Source organism: Berghia stephanieae, chromosome 1 (assembly GCF_034508935.2).
Source record: "Berghia stephanieae isolate SIO BIC M18660-M18661 chromosome 1, UCSD_Bste_1.3, whole genome shotgun sequence".
NCBI lineage: Eukaryota > Metazoa > Mollusca > Gastropoda > Nudibranchia > Aeolidiidae > Berghia > Berghia stephanieae.
The window spans coordinates 60,961,808-60,989,006 of NC_088360.1; the positions used below are offsets into that span (position 1 = coordinate 60,961,808).

At 34.8% G+C, this 27,199-nt stretch overlaps 2 protein-coding genes and 1 pseudogene across 5 annotated transcripts in view; 1 reads left to right on the top strand and 2 right to left on the bottom strand.

Annotated features, from left to right (window-relative positions):
• LOC144978723 (uncharacterized) overlaps positions 1-2,682 on the bottom strand; it is a 2,714-nt pseudogene extending 32 nt beyond the window's left edge.
• The window catches only part of LOC144978738 (WD repeat-containing protein 18-like), a 75,003-nt gene that overhangs the window by 17,442 nt on the left and 30,362 nt on the right, over positions 1-27,199 (top strand). For all 4 annotated transcript variants that reach the window (XM_078925178.1, XM_078925173.1, XM_078925197.1 and 1 more), the window contains exons 3-7: positions 5,892-6,002; positions 6,624-6,757; positions 12,509-12,647; positions 16,756-16,899; positions 17,256-17,332. In XM_078925178.1, the coding sequence (XP_078781304.1) occupies positions 5,892-6,002; positions 6,624-6,757; positions 12,509-12,647; positions 16,756-16,899; positions 17,256-17,332 (605 nt within the window). The remainder of the gene's footprint in view (positions 1-5,891; positions 6,003-6,623; positions 6,758-12,508; positions 12,648-16,755; positions 16,900-17,255; positions 17,333-27,199) is intronic.
• On the bottom strand, positions 2,682-5,061 carry LOC144978730 (uncharacterized). The gene is made up of 3 exons (XM_078925163.1): positions 4,731-5,061; positions 3,735-3,880; positions 2,682-3,057 (listed from the first exon to the last, which is right to left on the bottom strand). Exons 1-3 carry the CDS (start codon positions 4,840-4,842, stop codon positions 2,689-2,691), a joined length of 627 nt encoding a protein of 208 aa, XP_078781289.1. The 5' UTR covers positions 4,843-5,061; the 3' UTR covers positions 2,682-2,688.

Consider the following 27,199-nt stretch of genomic DNA (forward strand, 5'->3'; position numbering starts at 1 on the left):
GCTCAAAAATCTAAAGGTGATAGTGATAAGAAAGATTTATCAATAGGCCTGGAAATTTAAAAAAAAAAAATGAAATGAAATACATTTTCACAGACTGTATCAAAGATCACGATTGTCACTTCTTTTGCTGGAGGGAACAGATAGAACTTCTTTATCTAAAAATGATATCAAACTCTGATACAGCTGTGAAAAGTCTCCAGTTAGAATTAAATTCTTTTCTTTAAGGATCACCTTTCTGTATCTTATCTGGGCCTTTAGATTTTGAACCCTGTTGCCTTCATTCATGAGAGCATCGACTTCCTCTTTTGTGTTACACAAACCACCTTGAACTACAACTTCATTTATGATTTGCAAATGTTTCTCCCTCTCTCGCAATTCTTTCTGTTTTCTTTTTCTTTCATTTTCTTCCAACTTTTCCATCACAATTCTTCTTACTTCTCTTTCTTCATCTCTACTTCTACGCCTTACTTTACTTTGATTCTTTCTTGCCAACCTCAACAAATCAATAGCATCCTTTTTTTTTTTTTTACTTAACCACTGTCCAGTCTTATTGTGCTTGAACATGTTCAAAGCAGATCTTAAATGAAGAGAAGCATGTCTTCGTTTACCAATGTCAAAATCTAAGTCTCCGAAGAGTCTCTCACCAGTGAGATTTGACAGTGGAGCAGTCATTAAAACATTCATGACATTTTCATCAATGTTTCCAGCAAAAACACCATCACCAATGAAATCAGACAACTGTCTCTTCAGAACATCAATTGTTTTAGCACAAATCAAACTAAATGTTTCACAAAACACCTCAGATGTAAAACAATTGATGTCCAATGAAGGAGTTGCAAAATCAGAGAAGACTGGTGTTTCTGTCGGTTGGCCTTTCTCCAGAAACGTTATCATGAGAGTGACAAATGGGGAAATTGACCATATTTTACATCACTATTCAATAACCTCCAATATGGAGAGCTAAATAAATAATTGAATTTAGCCAATGCTGATACCATGTGCATTACATTATCATCTTTAATATCATCAAGAATGCTCTGCAATTTTAGATTTTCATGGGAAACTTTATTCTCCAAAAAAACAATGATGTGGTTTTTGTGGTATAATAGTGCAGAGGCATTGTCGAAAAGATTATTGAACCTGTTTGATCGATAACTAGAAAATCTTGAAGTAATATTCAAACTTTCTAAATAAACAACCCATTCGTGCCTGCAACCATTTTTTCATCAGGACGAGGTCCAAATACATCTGCAGCTAATCTTATTAGACGCAAGACAATATGTTCAACATCATTTTGAAATTTAAAATACTTATCTGGATAATTATCCCTCCCCAGTTTGATTTCCCTGTCATCAAATTTTATTTTCATTTCTTTCAAAGCTGATTCAGCAGCTGCTGTTACGCCTAATAAAAAATGGGCATTGCAAAATAAAAAAAATGTACTGCAATCAGTGCCTAAAATTTCTGACTTGTAATTAGCCATTTTCTTGTCAAATAATTTCATGACAGCAGCACGGTCACTCATTATACATTTCATCTTTGCTAACATTTCTTTAAAAAGACTATCCCTCAAATTTGAATCATCTTCAGCACAATATATTTCACATAGTTCTTTAAGAAGGCAAACAGATTTTTCAAGTAGGGTATCAGCAGTCTCAGATGGTATTTCACAAAAGCCCAAACTCATCATGCCACCATTTGATAACACAATGTGTCTTTCAAGATAGCGTCTTTTTTGTCTGGAAGTTTCATCAATACCAAATGTAAAATGATCTGAATCCCTTATACTTTCAACAACCTGTGTTTTTGATAAAAAATATCCTTCACTGGCAATATTAAGGGCTGTTTGGCTTGTTGGAAGATCAGACATACATATTTCATTTTTATACAGGTATTTTGAAATAATATTGACAACTTTTGAACACTTTGTCGCAGCTACATCTGCTTCACCTTGCAATGCCATATAAGTAAGATGGACATCATCTGAATAAGTATTATTGATATTTCCATCTACTTTTAACTTCAAATTCTTACAGTGACAATCATTGTCTTCAGACAAAATAATTTCTCCTGTTGTTAAGGTGTCTGATAATTGTCTTTTAAATTTTGATTTAAGCTGTTGTTCTTTTCTCCTTTGTTTCTTAAGCTTTTTTATTTGATCATGCAATTGATTAATTTGACTAACATGGTCACGAATTTGACTATTTAAAGTTTTGATTTCATTGGAATTATCAGTTAATAATAATTTCTGATTAATCAATTTTTCTTCGAGGCTTATTACTTGGCTGTTCATTTTTTTTTTATTTATATAATTAGATTTCAATGTTGTTCTGGATTCCTCGAGGGCAATTCTTGATATTTCAATTTTATCTTTTAAGCTATCTTTATCGCTTTTAAGGGATAAATTTTCACTCCTTAAATGTTTTATTTCATCCTTTAGCAAGTCATTTTCACTTTGTATGCTATCCAGTTTGTCTGAAAGTAATAAAATTTTATCATTGGATGATTTTATTGCTTTTCTTTCACTCTGCACTTCTTTCTTTGTGAAACAAATTAACTCAGGATTTTGTATCGGGGTACCCATCACATCACCATTTTCTTGATACAAAGATTGATTCAGAAAACACATCATGCCCTCTGCATCACGTCTTAATTTTAATTTTTTCCTCTTAGCTCCACGTAGCTTATTTATAATTTGCGAGGGATTGATGAAATATTTAAAGGTTTGATAAGAGTTTGAATCCATCGAACCACAAAGCTCTCCGGCAGACTTTCCTTACCACTAAATACGTTCAACGACAAAAGCGTTTGAACTGAAGGAACAAATAAAGATGGAGGTGAGTACAGCGTTGAATCACCTAAGAGAATTTCCCTTGTGAGTCCAATCTGCAGTAAATCATCTGGCACCACAACAAAACAAACATCCTCCTTCAAGAAATCTGGTAACTGCGCCTGGGTCAGGGATTCCATCGCAGAACAAGATTTCTGCACTCTATATTGAAGCTGAGCGGCTGTTAGTACTTGTCCAGGAAACAATTTCAAATACCATGTCAAGACCTGAAAAGTAAAAATAAACCCACCAATAAGTACCGATAAAGAAAAAGAATCATTGAAGTTGAAAAGAAATCATCTTATGAAAAAACGTTTTCTTTTTACATACTGCATAACACAGATATCTCCACCACCACTCACGAAAAAAAAAAATGCAACACGTCAAGAATGATCCCATAAAAGGCCATTTCTCAATGACAAAATTTCTTTAAACAAATGCACATGTACATTTTGCAGTGTTGTCTTCAACCAACATATGATTATAAGACCAGCACAGACAATAACTAAGAATCGACTTGTCGGAAAATCACCCCTTCGACCCCGATCGAGACTAAGCTAAGTTTCACATATTTCCTTTATCCCGACTCATCCTAAAATTCCAAATTTTTCCCAGGCTAGTTGGGATCCTGAAGATCAGAAGGAGGCAATTCGGTTTTTATTTCTCAGCCATAATAGAATAAATATGAGATGCACACTCACATTCACCCCCCTGTACATCATAATATTGCACACATACAACAGACACCACTCTAAAAAGTACAAAGATAGGTTTTTTCTTCTATTCCTTTTTGAAAGTGATACAATTCTGATGAACACAACAATATTGTAGACACACATACATGACATACAATTACACTTTCCCTTGCACCTACCACCATATAAAAATATAAGTTTGTACTTACCACATCCCAACTTGCATTCATCTCATCCTTCAGAGCAGAAAGCTGGACCAACAGTTTATTTGTAAGGGTAACCGTGGGCAATGTTGGTCTTCGTCCTCGTCCTTGCTTGAGAAAGCTAGTTTTGATGGCAGAGTAGGTATCATCATCTGTTAATAAAAACAGGATCCGATAAGAAAGTAAATTATGATTATGACAATCAAACAGTTCACATTAACAAATACATTTCTGGTACTTTGACAAGAAAAACAAAAGTTAGTGTTTAATTCCAATTCAAGGGATGGGCACTGAGCCCCCCCCCCCCCCCCCCCCCCCCCCCCCCCCCCCCCCCAAAAAAAAAAAATTAAAAAAATAAATAAATAAATAAAATGAAATCATGAAATCAGCAAAATAGGCTAAAGATGTGTTCACCCTTTTACCAAAGACTAAAAAAGGTTAAAAGAGAAGCATGAGATGATTCAGCTGGCTGCAAAATTTCATCACAAAAAAATTCAGCAAAATACCCACGCCTGTTAATAAGATAATGAAAATAGTCTGAAAAAGCAACAATGAATACGAATTCAGCTTAAAAAAACAAGACGCAGCTCTCTTATAAAAAACAAAAACAACATCATGCTCCTGGTCGTAGTCGTAGTGTAGTGCTTTGTTGTAGTTGTAGCAACCAGTGAAAGGGGAATCCCCTTGCTGATTGTTGTGATTCTAAAAATAGAACACCAATTCGTTTTCCCCTTCTGATATAAATCCACAGCTATTGTCAGCTTACTTAACAACAACATTCAATACCTTCATGCACAAGTTGAATATCTTGGGGATATAATTAATAACAAAGTAGGAAAAATAAATAAAAGAGTCCCTGGAATAATTGAATCGAGCCGAATGACGATGACCCACAAAATAGTTGGCTGTTATCAGTTGCAAATTCCCTCTACGAATCGTTTTAAAACCGTTATTAACAACATTATATTTCTTTAAAATTTACATCAAACATTTAATACTTACATATGTCCGTGTATTCACTCAATCCATTTGTTGATTTGTTTGCCGATCCTTCACTTTGAGAAATTTCAGCCGGCATGTCGGCGGGAGGTAGAACAGGTACGGGAGCGGCCATGATGGCCTCTTCCGAGTTCGTCGTTGGCAATTTGGTGGTGTTACAAAACGTTTTATGCAATTATCATGGACGTCACAAAGTCTTCAAAATTTAAAAGAAGTTAGAGATAAATGGTTCTGGCATGTTAATCAGGAACGTTAATTGTATTTTTCCTTCAAATCATTGCAGTTCATAAGGATTTTCGGCTTCACATCACGGTTATGCCCATACAACGAAAACAAAGGGGGGAAAACGTCATATCCGGTTGTAGATCGCTTTCTTCCGATTCTAACGAAAAAAACCACAAGAAAATCGGTTCACCCATGATAATTAACCGGTAGATCTTTGACCAATCAAAACATGGAATTTGTGACACACCCTCACACGTGCTCGGACAAACATAGTTGCTTGTTTATAAACAGTAACGTGAATGAAATCGAGCAATCACTGATCATTGTTATTGTTTTTATACCGCCAAATGGGTGACTAGTTATCACACGATTTCCTCGATCAGATATTAAACGTTTAAATTTACACATAGTTTTCTGTGTTAGTTCTATTGATCAAGCGATTGAACAGTGGATAATTTACTTAAACACATACCATCGATAGTAAAACCTGTGTAGTTTGCTGTGTCTACCAATCACTGCTATTGTTTACATTATGACGATTGTCCGAGGGGCGTGGTTATCTACCTGTCTATTGTATCGCAGTTTGAAATGGGTCGGTGTTGGTCGAGGTCATCAGTAGCGATTGAAAAATAACGCAAATTGCCGGTAAAGTCGTTGTTTTAAAACAGCAAAACAGAAACGCTGGATTAAATTTAAAATGTTTTCATTGAGTTTATTAAAAAGAAAAGATGCTGAGAATTACTTAGATATAAATTTGTTGCCGTAAAACCGAAATTTCACCACAACAAATTACGTTTGAAATCATATGATTTATGTATTTTCTCGCCAGTTGGCCATTTTGTCGCCAATAAATCAGCGCGGTTTTGAGTACCTACTGCCAGGCTTTTAGTTAGATATCACTCACTGATCCTAATGTTTATTTTCTTATCTGTTTTATAGAGTCAAAAGCACCGAAAAATAATACTGAGAAGCAAGCTCACATGTTTGTCCATCTCAACTGATCATAAATTGATTGCAGCAGGAATTGAGGATAAAATTCACATTTGGCAGGTAAGGTTTTCCGATCTGCACCAGTCGACAAGTCTTTCTCCTCTTTCTTTTTTGGTACCTAGTCCATGGGGGTCAACGATATTCTCAACTCTCTCGTTACCAACTTTAGCATTGAAATCACCAATTATTAAACTAATTTCATTAGATTTACATTGCTTTAATGTCTGTTCCGTATCTTGATAGAATTTATCAATTGTGTTTTCATCATTGTCTGTTGTTGGGCATTTGAATAATATCAATCTGTAAAAAGTAGTTTTCTAATTTTTAGATTTGCCAGAAATTCTGTGCTCAATTTTACGTTGGCTGTTCGGAACAATGTTGATCCCCTGCCCTATTTTTTATAATAGATTATTATTATTATTATTATTATTATTATTAATTATTATTATTATTATTATTATTATTATTATTATTATTATTATTATTAGTAGTAGTAGTAGTAGTAGTAGTAGTATAGTGGTATTAGTATTATTATTATTATTATTATTATTATTATTATTATTATTATTATTATTATTATTATTATTATTATTGTTATTATTGTTTTTGTTATTAGTTTTTAGTTATTTGCTTCTCAGCATTCAAGTATAATTGATATCTCTCAAAAAAAATAATTGAAAGGTGTGTACTGGCAATCTGCTGAGCGTGCTTTCCTATGGCAGTATTGAAGTAAAATGTTTGAGGTTCTCACCAAAAGGTCATCATTTAGTATCAGGCTACAGAGATGGAACTGTCTGTGTGTGGGAGCTGCAAGAGTAAGTCTTAATTCCTTATTGATCTTTTTAGTTAAGGTAAACATATTTTGGTCCAATATGTTACCAACCTATAATATCCATTCACAGTGAATGTACAGGTGGAGGATAAAGAATTGTCTCACATCGATATTAAAGCTCATTTATTCCAAAAAGTATAGTGACATGACTGACTCACTGCCTTCCATTGGCAATGCCATCAGATATCGTATTTTTGGTTGTAGTGAAAACCTTCCAATGATTACTCAAATAAACAATGGTACCTCGGTTACAGCAACCTTAGATTCGACTAAAACTTAAAAGATCCTCAGGCTTTTTTTTTTCTCTATTTGACACTACTCTGTCCTAACCAACAAAAGGACAGTATCTCATATAAAATCATAGAATAACATAAGGTTATTTTTTGGCACATTTGAAGTTGAAATTGGCCACAAGTTATTGTGTGTGTGTGTGTGTGTGTGTGGGTGGGGGGGGGGGGGGGGGGGGGGGGGGGCAATGTATGGTTTAGTCAAATTTGACGACACAATACCATTCTTGTCTCATAGAGAAATGAAATATGATATTAGAATCAAGAAAATCGGACAAGAAATAAAGAAGTTACCAAAATAAACAAGCATGGACAAAATCAACTTTCAAAATAATATTTACTCTTAAAACAGTTCTTTCTACCTGATTTTTATGAATCAAAGACTAATGTTCTCCTGTTTAATAGATTGTGGTTTTTATTTTCCTCACTATGATATTTCTTACTTTTAGTTTTTTACACATTAAACTGACCCAGAAAGGTGTAAAAGTTTTATGCATAACTATGATGTAATACTTTGATGTCTGGCCATGTCTTCATTTTGGACAGTGTCTGTGATTGGTGGGAGACTTTGAGAAGCTTGACTTGTGAATCCACAAGAATAAACAGTCCTGGCCATGAATTATATTTTATAATAATTTTGTGTCTTAGAACATAAGTCTCAAATTTCAATCTTATCATTAGAATAAATTCGATACAAAGAATGACGAAATCGGTCCATAAAAAACAGAGATATAAATATATTTTTGTTTACAAAACTTATCATCAAAGTAATTTTTCATCACAAAAGTCTCTGTTTTGTCACAATGTTCAATGGTAAAGATTTGGAACCGTAAATTAAACTGTACCTTAATCATAGTTTCTATAACATTTTTATTTTGTTTTTATCAGCATGTTGAGAAAACAGCCAGTGGTAGTGATGAGCAAGTCATTTCCTTCACAAAGTTTGAATTTTACTTATTGTCCTGATTGCACTGCCTAAGACATAAATTGACTGTTGTCTGTCTTTCTGTCTGTCTGTATGTATATATGTATGTGTCTGTGTGTGTGTGTGTATGTGTGTGTGTATTTATGTTTGTATGCATATATGGGTGTGTCTTTATGTATGTATTATTTCTTCTTACCTCTGACAGGAGTCAATAATTTCTGTATATCGATTTAGGTGCCAATTTCGGCATTGAAATTCCTACGAGTGGTGTCTGAAATTCCTGTGAGCCAAATTTGAAGTTGGCATCTCTGAATAACAACAATCAAGGAAGAAAGAAAAAAAAAACTTGAGATAGATAAAAGCATTTTTTTAAAATTATTTTATGTAGTGTTTAGGACCGGCCTACATAGATTGATTATCACCATCAGAGGAACAATTATCTCAGAGATAATAAAATATTGCATTTAGAAAAAGTAAATGTTTGAATAACCCTCCATCCCCACTTCTAATTATAACAATTTAATGTATCTTATGTGTCTTAAATTCATTTAGTTTCTCAATTTTTGTTGTCCTATCCGATGAATTTTATTTTTCAATGTTCATCTATGTCTTAGGTTTAAGCCATTGTTAAGCCTAAACCAAAGTGAATTGTGTGTATGATCCGGAGAAAACTGTTTATTTTATTTTTTCACATTTTGTGTTTATGGTATTTTAGATTTGTAAATGTACTCTTTTTGATTACTCAATTCTTATTTCAAGTACCTTTTATTTGACACACACCGTTGTTCAAATATTATTATCATTTTATGATGTATATCTTTAGTTTATGTAAGGATTAACGCAATAATGAATGTGGAAATAATAATAATAATAATAATAATAATAATAATAATAATAATAATAATAATAATAATAATAATAATAATAATAATAAAACTTGACATAGATAATTTACATGATTATTGATTGACTGATTGATTTATTTAATGATAGATTAATTGACCAATTGATAATGATGATAATATTTAATTACCACAAGTGTAACAAATTGAAAATTAAATGCATCTGTCTATGTTGTGTGTAAGTGTGTGTTTGTGAGAGAAAGAGAGAAAGAGTAGGTAGAAGTGAAATATCTGTCGAATATTATAGTTATCATAAAACGTTATAACAAGTGTAACTAAATGATAAATTGCCATATTTGTGGACAATAAAGATCTATTATTATTATTATTATTATTATTATTATTATTATTATTATTATTATTATTATTATTATTATTATTATTATTATTATTATTATTATTATTATTATTATTATTTTTATTATTACTATTACTATTATTATTATTATTATTATTATTATTATTATTATTATTATTATTATTATTGTTATTATTAGTATTATTATTTTTATTTTTTAAATTATTTTTATTATTATTATTATTCATTGGTTTGTTTTGATCTCAGCATGCAAGTGCCAACCGCACCTTAGCTATGATACCAGCAGCTGCATCTAAAGTAAGACAACGATCATTAGTCAATCCAGTTGGTTGTGGATTGCTCTGTCCACAACTCAGATACTGTTACAACTTGAAAATGAAAGTGAGATCTCACTTTGACTGTGCCAATGCTGACAGTATCAAGGTGGTGGCATACAAGTTACTGCTCGTTTATGAAAACGGGGCGAGGCATTTCATCACAGTTAACCCCTGTCAGGCAGTATGTGAGACAATGTGAACAATTACTGTGTTTTTGTGAAAATGGGGTGAGGTATTTGCTTCGCAGTAACCACTGATGGGCAGTATGTGAGACAGAGCTATAGGATACTGTCTTTTCTTTGTAACAGGTAGAGTTATTTTCATGGCTTATAACCATGTCCGAACTAACTCAAAATATTACGCAACATATTATATTAGTGAAATCGCCGACTAATAGAAGAAAAGCAAGTTGTCATTAGTTATTATTTGATGTAAGAAGACTTCCACTACGTAAAAGAATTAAAGAATTGTGAATGAAAAAAATTAATGTATCAATTGCAGCAAATCTGGTTGAATCTGGGTCAGCCAGATACTGTCCTTTTGTTGGTTAGGGCAGTACTCAAGTCACCTCACATTCAACAAAATTTATAACCACACGCCTCGGCTACAAGTAATTGACAGAGTGAAAAGCATTCTAAGTGGAGATTGATATAAAGAAAAATCTTGCGTCACTTTCTGAACTCAGTGAGCTTCCTTACATATCGGCATTGTATGGTAGACTGCCATTATGATTAGATACTTGTTTTACAAATCTTTTTACATTTGATGGGCTTTCCATATATTTCAGAGGCCCCTGTGAGATTTGCCTCTTATTTAGATTTTATATAAAAATAATAGTCCTTTCGAGCCATCAGGTCAGTTGTATCCAAGATCGATTCCTTTCACTTTTCTTGTAAAACTAGTGCTTTACCAGTGTATTGTCATGTTTCCCGTCCTTTAGATATAGTGTTATCAAAATTATTTTGTACCTTAACACAGTAAAGATGACACATGCCTTTTTCAATTTCAGACTTACATTTAGTCCACTTTGTCCACAAACATTATAATAATAATAATAATAATAATAATAATAATAATAATAATAATAATAATAATAATACACATTTATATAGCGCTCATTCTCGTGTAAAACATAAGCTCTGGGCACTTTACAATATAAATATCAATTTTAAGTGAAAAAAAATAAAAAAATAATAATAATAATTCCTAGCCAAATCAAGGATTCATAGAGTCAATAAAAACAAATACAGTAAAAATGTGTCTTGAGATTCTTTTTAAAGGTAGGTAAAGACTTGCACTCCCTCAGACCACGTGGTAGTTCATTTCAAATCTTGGGGCCGAAACAAGCAAACGATCTATCACCAAATTTTGTTCTTGATCTTTTTTCCGAAATTTTCGTTTGGTCATGATCTTAAAGTGTAATTTTCAAATTTACACATGACCACGTGATCTGTGAGATATGCTGGTGCTATACCAGTCAAACACTTATAAACAAGACACGCTGCTTTGTAATATGTGCGCTTTTCAATGGGCAACCAGTGGAGAGAGGCCAACAAAGGGGTTGCATGATCAGATTTTTTTTGGCCAAAAACTAATCTTGCTGCACTGTTTTGCAGTAGTTGTAATTGTTTAATATTACTGTCAAAGTCTTTAAGTCTAAATGTATCCAAGACTAAAGAGCGGATCTTTGACTTCAGGGACAGAAAAAATTACCTATTCGACAATCTAAAAATACAAGATCAGACAGTTGAAATTGTTGACTAATTTAATTACCTTGGGATCACAATTGATTCCTCCCTAAAATTTAAATCTCATGTAAATAATATTGCCACAAAAGCTTGTCAAAGGATGCATATTTTAAGAAAACTCAGATCATTTCAAGTAAGTAACAAAACAATGGTTCAGATTTGTAAGTCTCTAGTTCTCAGCATATTCACTTTCAGCATTTCAATGTGGTTTGGCTCATGTGGAGTGAAGGAAAAAAACAAAATTCAGAAAATTTCGAATGAAAGTAGCAAAATAGTAAATAGCAAAATTGAAACAATTTCTAAAGAATCCTCGAAAGCTGTAGAGAGGAAAGCAAATTCTATTGTTGATTCACGCAAACACCCCTTGAATTGTGAGTTCAAAATACTTCCGTCAGGGAAACGTTTTGCTCAGCCAAAATGTAGAACACATAGATACAAGTGTACTTTTATACCATCAGCAATCAGTAACCTGAACTCCTATAAAAATGCACCTTAATTAATTTATCAGAAGTAGCTTTGGTATTAGAAATTGTGTATAAATTATAATGACTGACATCATATGAAGCATTCATATTATTATCCTTATTATTATCAACATTTGAATCAGCACTGTGTGTAAATACTGACTGACTTTTAATGCCTTAATATTATTATCTTTATTACTGTCAACATTTGTATCAGAAATTATGTTTAAATACTGACTGACTTTTGATGGCTTAATATTATGACCCCATTCAATATCACCATCTGTGTCTGAAATTGTGTGTAAATTATTGATTTAATTCGCAGTGAGTTAAGTATATATGTCTGCGTGTGTGCTTGCATCTATATGTGAGTGTGTGTTCCCCTTCCCCCCCCCCCCCCCTTTATATCCTAATGTTTACCGTACACTGTATGTTTGAATGCGCCGCTTGACTGTTATGTGTATGACACGCGTTTGTGCTGTTTGTAGAGCATTGTGATTGTAAACACAACATGAATCGCCTTTCTTCTGGAAAATAAAGATTATTATTATTGTTATTATTATTATTATTATTATTATTATTATTATTATTATTATTATTATTATTATTATTATTATTATTATTATTATTATTATTATTATTATTATTTACTGAGGCAAATAATTTAAAAAAGTATAGTAGTTACCTTTTGAAATATTTTATAATCTGTCTTTACATTTTAATTAAAAGCCTTTTACTGATCACTCTTTTTTTTTCCATATCATCATTGTAGTGCCTTAAGCCTTGACCCAAGGAGAATGATGGACCACACACCTATACAAACATTCAGAGGCCATGCCGGTGAAATAGCTGACATTTACATTAATCTGTCTGATAATGTTGTGACCTGTGGCACAGACTACACCGTCAGAGTAAGTACTTACTCAGAAATGATGTTTTATTACCAAAACAACAATTTTATTGATATCCAGCCTGATAAAGAATTAAACCTGACTTTCAACCAGATGGGTTTTTTTAAAATTTTATTTGCCAAACTTTGAGCTTTGCATGCAACTTATAAAGTAAGAATAGTTTCAATCATAGAATTATGTACATTATTTAGACTATTGTCTCAAATGCACTAAAATTCAAGCATTTATTTGTTGTTGTGTTCTGAGTTTTTTTGGGTTTTTTTTTTGTTTATTTGTTGTTGGTTTTTGTTTGGAGGGGGGGGGGGGGGGGGGTGCTAGCTTGTTTTTGTTTTGTTTTTCAATATGTAACATTTGACTACCATAAGTACTTTTACACGCAATGAGAGTCAATACAATTCTTATTAGTCAAATGAATTTCTTTACCTCCTCCTTTCCCTCTGTTCTTTCTCAAGATCTTCTTCTTCTTCTTCTTCTTCTTCTTCTTCTTCTTCTTCTTCTTTACTACTACTACTACTACTACTCTACTGCTACTACTACAGTCGACTCCGCTTAATCGCACACCCTCTGGAGTTCAGGTTAGTGTGTCGATTAAGCGGAGAAGCTAAAAATAACATCGAAGCACCAGCTTTCATGTGCCATTCATGTAGGACCTTCCTTCTGAGTTTTCTACGGGCTTGGGAACGTCAAGCTATACATGACCTCATTAGAATGCTTGTTTTTCATTTATTTATTTAGTTATTTATTTAATTGGGTTGTTGTTTTATATTGTTTTTTTAATTTTTCTTCTTTTTAATCTTTTCTTTTTCATGTTATATCGACAACATAATGTGACATTATTGTTTCTTACATCAGTAATCGAGAAGCGGTGATTGATTTTTATTCTGTGCAAGCTGTTGATAAACTTTTGTCTCCAATCTCGCCAATATAGATCATCTGTCAAGCGTTCTTCTTGGCTGGATGAAATGGAGTAGTTTAGCTACCATGTCAAGTTTTCCAGTGTTTGTCAGGGGCTATGTGTCACATTCTGATGATTCAACCTCATTTTCATTATCTAGGCTTTGATTTTTATGTTGCTGAACGGAGTTCAGTGGTTCCTGAGATGTCAGTTTACCGCTGATGGGTATATTGTTGTCCATTGTTACGAACTGATCGAATACTTTGGCCAAAAAGTTGGGTGGGACGGGAACAGCATCGTTGATTTCATATAGCTGTTGCTTGTCACTCCAATCAAGGTGTATCGATTAAGCGAAGATGGTGTGCAATTAAGTGGAGTGATTATATAGAAAAAAATTCAGTTTTTCGGGAATGTGTAGCGTATAAATAAGCGGAGTGTGCGATTAAGCAGAGTGAACTGTACTACTACTACCACAAGATATGAAGTGAATAGAAAAGTGCCAGAAGACAATAGAGAATAAAAAAAATTTTCGCGGCGGTGGTGGGGTTTGAACCTGCGACCTTATTGGTACGACAACTCCGCCTGGCAGGTGAGAGCGTGGCTCTACCGTGTGAGCTATCCACGAACACAAAAATATTCGTTTCAAACTCAAAGTCATTACTAGATCCCTCTCTCACCCACTTCTTGAGACCGCCGATTCGTTCGTACACCACCATCGCGAATAATTTTGACCAGCAGTTAAGCTTAATAGCCAATATTCTCAACACAAACATATAACATAGAAACGATTGAGACATTGGTATGCTCCGGTGTATGGGGTGAATTTTTTAATTCAGAAAAGTGAGTGGAGCAGGCACTTATGTTGGTAACAACAAGATATGAAGTGAATAGAAAAGTGCCAGAAGACAATAGAGAATAAAAAAATTTTTCGCGGCGGTGGTGGGGTTTGAACCTGCGACCTTATTGGTACGACAACTCCGCCTGGCAGGTGAGAGCGTGGCTCTACCGTGTGAGCTATCCACGAACACAAAAATATTCGTTTCAAACTCAAAGTCATTACTAGATCCCTCTCTCACCCACTTCTTGAGACCGCCGATTCGTTCGTACACCACCATCGCGAATAATTTTGACCAGCAGTTAAGCTTAATAGCCAATATTCTCAACACAAACATATAACATAGAAACGATTGAGACATTGAGTATGCTCCGGTGTATGGGGTGAATTTTTTAATTCAGAAAAGTGAGTGGAGCAGGCACTTATGTTGGTAACAACAAGATATGAAGTGAATAGAAAAGTGCCAGAAGACAATAGAGAATAAAAAAATTTTTTCGCGGCGGTGGTGGGGTTTGAACCTGCGACCTTATTGGTACGACAACTCCGCCTGGCAGTGAGAAGCGTGCTTCTACCGTGTGAGCTATCACGAACCTAAAATATTCGTTTCAAACTCAAAGTCATTAATAGTCCCTTTCACCATTTGACACGCGATTCTTCGACACCCCATCGCGAATAATTTTGACCAGTTTAAGTTTATTGCAATATTTCAACACAAACATAGTAAATTGAAACGATTGTGACATTGGTATGCTCCGTGTTGGTGAATTTTTTAATTCAGAAAAGTGAGTGGAGAGGCATTAGATTGGAACAACAGTAGAAGTGAATTAGAAAAGTGCAGAAGACATAGAAATAATAAAAAAAATTTTTTATTCTTATTGTCTTCTGCACTTTTCTATTGGTGTCATATTTGTTGTTACCAACTAATGCATGCTCCACTCACTTTTCTGAATTAAAAAATCACCAATACACCGGAATTCAATTCTCTATGTCTACAATCGTTCTATGAATATCGTATTTTGTTGAGAAATTAGGCTATTTACGCTTCACTGTAAGTCAAAATTATTACGCATGGTGGTACGATCGAATCTGCGTCTACAAAAGTGGGTGAGAGAGGATTCTAGTCAAGACTTTGATTTGAAACGAAATATTTTTGTGTTGTGGATAGCTCATTTACGGGGGTATGCCGCTAACTCACCTGCCGGCGAGTTGTCGAAAACCAATAGGTCGCAGGTTCAACCCCCCACAGCCGCCGCGAAAAAATTTTTTTTATTCTACTTTGTCATCCTGGCACTTTTCTATTCACTTCATAATCATGCTTTACCAACATAATGCCTGCTCCACTCAACTTTTCTGAAGTTAAAAGTTTCCCCTAACGAGCATACTAAGTTCAATTCGTTTCTATGTTATATGTTTGTGTTGAGAATATTGGCTATTAAGCTTAACTGCTGGTCAAAATTATTCGCGATGGTGGTGTACGAACGAATCGGCGGTCTCAAGAAGTGGGTGAGAGAGGGATCTAGTAATGACTTTGAGTTTGAAACGAATATTTTTGTGTTCGTGGATAGCTCACACGGTAGAGCCACGCTCTCACCTGCCAGGCGGAGTTGTCGTACCAATAAGGTCGCAGGTTCAAACCCCACCACCGCCGCGGAAAAAAAATTTTTTATTCTCTATTGTCTTCTGGCACTTTTCTATTCACTTCATATCTTGTTGTTACCAACATAAGTGCCTGCTCCACTCACTTTTCTGAATTAAAAAATTCACCCCATACTACTACCACTAGTTTCTCATCTTCTTATCCTAATAAGCTTACATAATTAGTTGATAAGGAATATTATTATTATTATTATTATTATTATTATTATTATTATTATTATTATTATTATTATTATTATTATTATTATTATTATTATTATTATTTATTGTTATTATTATTATTATTACTATTATTATTACTATTATTATTATTACTATTACTATTATTATTATTACTATTATTATTATTATTACTATTATTACTATTATTGTTATTATTATTATTATTATTATTATTATTATTATTATTATTATTATTTTTATTTTTATTATTATTATTATTATTATTATTATTATTATTATTTTATTATTATTTATTACTATTATTATTATTATTATTATTATTATTATTATTATTATTATTATTATATTATTATTATTATTATTATTATTATATTGTCTTGCTTCATCCGGCGACCAGATTTTAGACTTATTGTTGGTCACAAAAACTATGATGTCGTATATATTATGTGATAAATACATCAATGTAATAAATAAGTATTTCTTCCATTTTGAGAATGGGAAATTTATACACTGTTAATGTTAATCCTTTTTTATTACAGATTTGGAACCTTCTTTCTGGGGAAGAACTCAAAATGTTTGAATTAGGTGCTCCAGTTTACTCTGTTACAATGGATCATTCAGAACTCTCTTTGTTTGCTGGTGACAGTTTGGGGAATGTTTATTGTATTGATTTACAGACTGAAGTAAGTTGTTTGTTGTGTTCTTTTCACAATAGTTGAGTTACTTAAAGAGAGAGAAAGAGGGAGGCATGGAGATATAGAAAGAAGCGGTAGAGAGACATTAAGAAACTCTTAGATATAAAGACATTCAAAACCTTAATCAGTTTTAGAGAAATCTAAAATTTTTAAAGGCCTGAGACTGGTTGCTTGTTATTTTTTTTCTCATATTTTTTATTGGGGTGGTAGAGGGTGGGGGGGGGGGGGAGGTAATATTTCAGTAGTTACATCTAAAACTTTAGAATGGATTTTATGTGTTTACTTAATTACAAAAAAATAAATCTTGTTTACATGGAATTTAATTTTCATCTTTTGTCTTACAGATGCGGTCATCAGAAAAATCAGCTCATTTTGATTCGAGAGAAACTGGTGAAGGCTTTATTTGTCACGCAATTCATAGGTAAATAAAAAAAAAAATCTAGATAGAGTGGTCACTTCTAATAACTTGCTTCTTGGAGGACAAAATTACCAGGCCATTTTCAGAAGTGGATTACCTCTCTGAGAGTTATATTGAAAAAAATGATTTCATGGCTACGTGTTTTGGGTTGTTTTTATTTTTTTAGGGGGGGGTTTGCCTTTTGTTTTTTCTTTTAAAATTAATTTTGTCCCGACTTGTGGAAACCAGTTTCTTAGGGCTACGTCCTTCCCCTCTCTCACTCAAGGCCAATGACAAAATCCGAAAATGAGTCATTTCTGCTAATTTTCATCGTGAAACTACTTTCGTCATCCGAGGTCACTGGGGTTGGATCTGAAATCTGCTCCTGAAAAAACTGAATCATGAATCATGCATTTACTCAATGTACAAAGCCATCTCACTTTATTATTTTTGACGGCATTGTTATGGTTATGGTTTCCCTGTCTGAGATAGATCATACAGTAAGTTGAAATTGTTTTTGTCAGTTGTTTTGTCATGGATTACTTATCAAGATAAAAACATTTTTAAAAAATCGATCATAATGCGGATATCAAGGCAATAGAAGCATCCATTAATTTTTATTATCTTTAAGTGACCATATATGCAGGTCACGCCTGGACGCATTATGGGAGTTTAACATTGTTATAATGGACAATATTTTGCATCATTTTTTGAGATTTCCATTACAACGTGCTGATAATGAATTGGGTTGTCAGACCTAAGAATAAGTGCACATTGTCTTCAAGCAATTGTACGTCTATAATCAGTAGAGTATGTATTACTTACTAATTGTTATGAAAATTATGACCAAAATTTTTCATACTTTTTAAAAAATGGGCATTTACTGGCCTGTCTAGAAAATCTCAATGTCAATTTATCTGACAAACAGTCTTTTTTATAGAAAAAAATTCTGTTACATGAGAGTTGCAGCTCATTACAAAAAGTGAGTTGTATGCGAGTGAGTTATAGAAGTTGATCACTTTATTACCTTTTCCTCTTTTATTCATTCTTGAAATTTGACTTCCTCCAATTTACTTTAAACGCTACATTTAGGTGGTGTTCAATTTTTGTTTTTATAGATAGTATGCGCTTGCAGAGTTGTCAAGTGTCGCGAAACTTCTGTGACAGCCACGGAAATACTGTGCTTGCCACAGACAAACGGAAATGGCCTAAAAAGCCACGGAAGTGGTGCTGGTCTATTTCGTCGTATTCTCTATGGTCATTCAATACACATTTTGTGTGTCTGATAAGTCACATCAAAGTGCAGAGCTACCAAAACTCCGGTTTCACTGGAAAAATCTCCGGTTTGGGGCAAAAAATTTCTGGTTACAGGCAACTTCCATCAAATTCCGGTGAGGTGAGGTCAATTTGTTCCAAGGATTTTTCCCCCCCTCCCCCCCCCCCCCCCCCCCCCCCCCCCCCCTTTTTTTTTCCAACCACCACATTATCATCACTGCCACTACTACTACTACAACCACCATCACCACATCATAACTACCACAACTACTACAACCACCAACACAGCATTATCACTACCACTACCACCACCACCACATCATCATCATTACCACTGCTACAACCATCACCACTACATCATCATCACTAGCACAACCATCACTACCACCACTATTACAATCACCACCACTACATCATCATCACTACCACTACTATTGCAACCACCACCACCACATAATCATCACTACTACCACTACTACTACTACATCCAATACTACCACATCATCTGAACTATCACTACTACTACCGCCACCACCACCGCATCATTATCACTACAACTACAGCTACAACCACCAGCACATCATCACTACCACTACTACTACAACCACCAGCACATCATCAGTACCACTACTACTACAACCACCACAATCACATCGTCAGCACTACCACTACTACTGCAACCACCCCACCACATGATCATCACTACAGCAACTACTTACTACTACTACTACTACTACTACTACTACTACTACTACTACTACTACTACTACTACTACTACTACTACAACCAACACTACAACATAATCATTACTGCCAATACTACTACAACCACCACCCCCACATCATCATCACGACCACTGCTACTACAACCACCACTAGCACATCATCATCATCACTACTACTACAACCACCACATCATCACTACTACCACTACTACAACCACCACCACCACATCATCATCATTGCTACCACCACTACTACTACAACCACCACCACCACATCATCATTACCACTACTACTACAACCACCACCACCACCACGTCATCATCACTACTACCACTACCACTACAACCACCACCACCACCACATTATCATCACTACCACTACTACTACAACCACGTCCACCACATCATCATCATAACCACTACTACTACAACCACCACTACCACCACATCATCATCATAACCACTACTACTACAACCACCACTACCACATTATCATCACGACCACTACGACTACAACCACCACATCATCACTACCACCACTACTACAGCCACGAACACCACCACCACCACATCATCATCATTGCTACCACTACTACTACAACCACCACCACCACATCATCATCACTACCACCACTACTACTACAACCACCACCACCACATCATCATCATTGCTACCACTACTACTACAACCACCACCACCACATCATCATCACTACCACCACTACTACTACAACCACCACCACCACATCATCACTACCACCACTACTACTACAACCACCACCACCACATCATCACTACCACTACTACTACTAATACAACCACCATCACCACATCCTCACCACTAACACTACTACTACAACACCACCACATCATCATCATCATCAAGACCACTATCACTACAACCACCACCACATCATCATCATCACGACCACAACTACTACAATCACCACCACCACATCATCACCACTACCACTACTACTACAACCACCACTACCACATCATCATCACGACCACTACTACTACAACCACCACATCATCACTACCATTACTACTACAGCCACGAACACCACCACCACATCATCATCATTGCTACCACTACACTGCAACCACCACCACATCATCATCATTACCACCCACTACTACAACCACCACCACCACATCATCATCACTACCACCACTACTACTACAACTACCACTGCCACATCATCACTACCACTACTACTACTAATACAACCACCACCACCACATCCTCACCACTAACACTACTACTACAACCACCACCACATCATCATCATCACTACCACTACTACAACCACCACCACCACCATATCATCATCACTACCACTGCTACTACAATCACCACCACCACCACATTATCATCAAGACCACTACCAGTACAATCACCACCACATCCTTATCATCACGACCACAACTACTACAATCACCACCACCACATCATCACCACTACCACTACTTCTGCAACCACCATCACCACCACATCATCATAACTACCACCACTACTACAACCACCACCACCATTACTTCATTAGAAATAAGGAAACTTTGGGATTGTATTTGGCATTGTGTTTATAATATATCATTATATAATTCTAATCAACTATACAATATGTAAACACAATGCCAAATACCATCCCAATTCCCTTTTCTTGGGTGCGGAAATTCCTCTTTCGGCTTTGAAATTCCTACGAGTGGTGTCTGAAATTCCTGTGAGTCAAATTTAAAGTTGGCGTCTCTGTCAAAGTGTATGCAGTTGATGTCGAATAATATTATATTTTAAGAGGGTTAATGACTGTTGCATCATTATATACTTAGGGCCCGAGTTAGAGTTATCGGTAGGTAGTATTATTGTGTACTCTGGGGCCAATAACCAATTTATTGGTAGTATTATTATGTAGTGTGGACTACTCTCCCTATTTAATCACAGTGTGTGTGTGTGTGTGTATGCCTCCTTAGGTTTGTGTTGGGTTGAGTGAGTGTGGGGGTCCTTCAGTGCTAAAACCATCCATTCAATGCCTTGCTCTGAAACTGCCAGGGCCTGTGTCCTCTATTATTATTTAACCTCCCGTTTTAGTCTGTAATCAATCAGTAAATTTTTACACATACTGTATCATTTGAGTACTTTTGTGCCATTACCACACAGACCGTCTATAACTATAACTCTCATATATGAGGAAATATGTAAAAAGTTTTAAGTGATCTAATATGCTTATATAGTTTTAAATTATACGCAATAGTTTATTAACAATTGACTAGATGAAGTCGTCTGTAGGTCTAAATAGACTTTTATGCGTCGCTGAAGTGCCGCTGAAATGAATGTCAATTGTCCCCTAAACGGATTTTGGCAAGTTGGCAGCTCTGCGCTTGGCTGAGAAGCTCACAACATTGCCATTCGGAAGTAAAACGGACCAACACACAAACTATGTGTAATCTTGGTCGTATATAGTCTGGTTAATACAGTCTAGTGAAAATTTCACTCATAATCGCAGATGGCAACAAAAAATAACAAAGACCTGAGTGACATCAACTTCATTCTATCTATAGAATACTAGCAAACCCCCTTGATGTAAACACGCACATAATGGTCTTTTTAAAAAAACAAAGAGCAAAGTTACATCAACTTCATTTATTTTCTTTTTTTTGTAAACAACCAGCTATATATTTCCCAGTGAGCTTACAGTGTCACTAATACTGTAATTTTAAAATATCTTATGGTTAGCATTCGTAGTTTTTCCCATCCCACCCCTACTCTCTCTCTCTCTCTCTCTCTCTCTCTCTCTCTCTCTCTCTCTCTCTCTCTCTCTCTCTCTCTCTCTCTCTCTCTCTCTCTCTCTCTCTCTCTCTCTCTCTCTCTCTCTCTCTCTCTCTCTCTCTCTCTCTCTCTTCTCCCTCCCCCTCTCTCTGATGTGTGTGTACAAAAGAAAGAGAGGGAGCGTGGGTGGGTAACACAGAGATATGCTGTATACATGAATGGTAAACATGAATGTAATGAAAGAGAACAGGTATGTATAAATGCATGGATGCTAAATCCCCGGCAGGCCATGGTTTTTGTCAAGCCAGTATGATGCCTTTCCAGTTTTTTACCACAACCATCACCACCACAAGATCATCACTACCACAACTACTACAACCACCACCCACACATCATCATCACAACCACAGCTACAACTACCATTACCACATCTTCATCACTACCACTACTACAATAACCACCATCACATTGTCATCCCAACTGCAACAACCACCATCATCACTACCACTATTTCTTCTACAACCAACACACACCCATCATCATGACGACGACCACAACTACTACAAATACCACATGAACATCATCATTACAACCAGAAGCTCAACATCATCACTTTCACTAAAATCACCGCCACCACCACATAATCATTACTGCAACTACTACTGCAACCCCCACCACCACCTCATCATCACTACAACAACTACAACCACCACACTATCATCACTACCACTGCTACAACCACCATCATCAGTACCACTGCTACTACAACCACAATTAATACACCATCACCACTACAACTACAATCAACCCCACCACATCATCATCACTACAACTACTTTCTTGATTAGAAGTATGGGTCAGGAAAAGGCAAGCCTTGTCTAAATGCCGGGTTGGATCATCCTTCATCTGGTCCCTATCCCTTTGCTGTTCCAGCACGGTTGCATCCAAGCTGGTATCACCTTCAGGGTCATTGGGGCACGCAAGCTCCTGTATGTAAAAGTCTCCCAGGTCTACAGATCAGCCAAGAAAATACTGGGTAGCTGCAAATAGACTACAGTCAAAACATACAAAAACAGCTGCCAACATGCACAAATGGGGGCTCCAAGAATCACCAACATGCCCAAAGTGCAACCAAGCACCACAAGATGCAAACCACCTCGTACTAGATTGCCCATACAAAACTGGAACGGGGATTTGAAACCATCAACAAATGTGATGATGACTTCCGAACCTGGATTGATACCTTGAACATAGAAATGTAGCCGAACGATACTACTACTACTACTCTTACAACTACTACTACAACCACCATCTTCATAACATCACTACTACTACTATTCCTACTACTACTACTACTTCTACTACTACTACTACTACTACTACTACTACTACTACTACTACCACGTTTATTATCTGTATGACTACAGTCACCACAACCACATCATCATCGCTACCACTCCCACCACATTATCATCATTACGACTACTACTACCACAACCACCACCACCACCACATCAGTGTTTTTTTTTCAAATTATTGACACATATCAGATTTGAATAACTCCAAAGGTATGTAAGATTTCATCAAACGATTTTTTGCCATAGGTGCAGAATTTATTTAAGTTTTGATTGGTATAAGTTTTAACACTTTGTGCCCTTTGGTAGCTGAGTTATGATGCCACGAGTAGAAAAGGGTAATTTTTAAATAAATCGTAATTTACAGTGTGTTTGTTTTCAATCATTGACACAGTTCAGGTTTGAATACTTCAAGAACAGCTGCGAGAACTGGAGAACATCAATTTGATTTTCATTATATTAATTCAAATTTAGTCAAGTTTTTTCTAATATCTTACTTGAGTTTGCATAATTGTCAGATCTAAAGCTCCACGTTACCACCGCCCTTTTGAATGCCACTCTGCGAGCGTCTCTCCAGTTCATCCCGGGTCTTTTGCACAGAGCGAAACGGCTTCTCTTATTTTTGTCTTCAGGTGACGTCATACACAAAAGAATTTGAGAAGTGTCAAGGCAATGTTCCAAGTTAATATCCTTAGATTGACATTTTAATGAAATAAACTTTCGAGAATCATGTCAGACTAAGCCAAAATAAATCATGATTTATGTCAAAATTACCCTTTTCTACTGATGATGCCATAGCTCAGCTACCAAAGGACCCACAGTGTTTAAACTTATATCAGTCAAAACTTGAATAAATTCTACACGTGTTGTAAAAAAACATTTGATGAAATCATACACAGCTCTCGAGTTATTCAAACCTGAAATGTGTCAATAATAAAAAACACACTGTACTACTACAACAACCATCATCAATACCACTACTACTACACAACCACAACATCATTATTACCAATATTACTAGAATAATCACCACCACATCATAAATAGTACCAATACTACTGCTACTACTATTACTACTACTACTACTACTACTACTACTACTACTACTACTACTACTACTACTACTACTACTACTACTACTACTACCTACTACTACTACTACTGCTGCTATTACTACTACTACTACTACTACTATTACTACTACTACTACTACTACTACCACTACTACTATTCAAATATTTTATTTTTTTTTAATTTATTGTCGGCATTTTAAAAATGTTTCATAGATAATGTAGTCAGGCTAATAGAAGCCTTTGACCGACATAGGTTATAACACATAGTGCATAAAAATACATAGTAATACATTTTCCTTTAAAACATTCCCTCATCAAGATTCCAATCATGACACACAAAGAAAAGTAAATAATATACTATATATATATATATATATATATATATATATATATATATATATATATATATATATATATATATATATATTTATATATATATATATATATATATATATATATATTACGGTTACGATTAATTACAAATATTACATTTACATGGCTGGCCATTCCATGAGAGGATATGATTTTTGAAAACATTAAAATTTGAAATTTTCCTGATGTGCTCGAGAAGTTCATTCCAAAGCACAGCAGCAGAATATCTGAAAGATCTTTTGCCATAAGACATTGTTCTGACCCTTGGAATATCAAGGAGGTTTGAATATCTAAAATTGTATCTGTTATTTTTCAAAATGACCATATCAGATAGACAAGGAGGAGCAATTTTGTATAAAATTTTTAACGTTTCCAAAGCAATTGTTCTCATTCGTCTTATTTGTAGGGAGGGGACTTTGGACTTTGAAAGTAATTGGTCGTAGGATTTTTTGTCATCTTCATAAATAAAACGCAGTGCTCTTTCTTGTATCTTTTCAAGTTAATCACAATTTGTTTTAGAACAGAAATGCCAAGCTAGTGGACAGAAATTGAAATTTGACAATACAAAAGAGTGAAATATTGTTAACTTGTTAAATTTTGAAAGGTATTTTCCAAGCCTTTTTAAGACATTTAATTGCTGAGAAGCTTTACGGCAGATGGTTTTAATGTGTAAATCAAATTTTAGTTGGTAGTCTATGTCGATCCCTAGTAATTTTACAACTTCTTCACACGTAGTACTTGCAGTTCCAATATGGAATGTGGGTTTCTTTGTGTGTGTTTTTGTACCTACTGCAATTGCCTGGAATTTGTCCGGGTTTGCTTGCATGCAATTTATTTCGAACCACTTGATAAGAATTTCGCTTTCATTTTCAATAGTTTTTAAAAGCATATCGAAATTTGAATGAGAATATGACAGGGTATTGTCGTCAGCATAATTATATAATTTTCCCTCTCTGATAAAGTAAAATATATCATTTATAAAAATGTTAAAAAGTAATGGTCCAAGAATTGATCCTTGTGGAACGCCTTTTTTAATGCCTGCCCACTCGCTCACAGCATCCTCTAATTTTATTTGTTGTTTTCTTCCACTCAAGTAATTTTCAATTAGATAAAGAGCTTTTTGTTCTAGCCCATAGGCAGCTAGTTTAGCAATAGGAATGTTGTGAGGCAAGCAGTCAAAAGCCTTCGAAAGGTCCATGAGGATTGCAGCGACATATTTGTTATTGTCTAATGCCTCTTTCTAATCTTCAATTAAACGCAAAAGTGTTGTTTGGCAACCATGGCCTTTACGAAAAGCACACAAGTAGTCATTAGAAATGTCATCGAAATATATTGATAATTGCTGAAATATAATTTTTTCAAATACTTTGGAAACAACAGGTAGAATGCTAACAGGACGATAGTTTTTCACATTTAGAGGATCTTGTTTTTTATATAAAGGCGTGACTTGTGCTAATTTCAATTGATCAGGAAACACACCAAAAGAAATTGATTTGTTAATTAGATTCGTTATTGGTTCAGCCTTAAGAAGTCTGGCCGGAAAATTGTCAAAACCAGTTGCTTTCTTAATATTGATATTGTTGATAACTTTCTGGACAGTGTGTGAATCAGTTTCTTTGAATTCAAATTTAGGAAGGTCAGGTAAGTTTTCTTTGATGGATTTGATGCTTGGGTGAGTTTCTTGATCAAAAACGTCTTTACCAATGTCATTTGCAACATTTACAAAGAAAGATGAATTCTACCAACACACATAACTATATAACTGTCTATATCTGATTTATAGTGGGATTGAAGTTGACATAAATCAGCTCTTTGTTATTAGTTTTATACAGCCTGTTAGTGATTAGTTATTACTGAATTAAATAATATTAGGTACCACAAGAGACAATTTTTGGATATCTAATATTTATTTTTCTTACTATATTCATAAAGCATTCTGATAGTCATGGAAAAGACGTTTTCAATTTTAAAGATCCATACATAAATAAGAAAATGAGAGCAAATTAATTGCCAATTGCTGTAAGAAAATAATCCAACTTTGATGTCATGTAACTAAACACCTAAAATATTTATCATACTTGTGAAACATATTTTTAAAGCACTGTGACTAGATGAATGAAATATAACATGATTTGAACCAGACACAATATTTTTACTAAATATCCAGTCTGTTGAAATTCCCCCAAAACACTCGCGAAAGTAAATGTTTTGGCCTCCAGCATGAGGAAATAGCATATTCCATATACTAAATGGAATAATGATCATACATTATGACATGTAATTCACGTCACCTGGTAGTGAGGACTCCAAGGAAGAGGTCC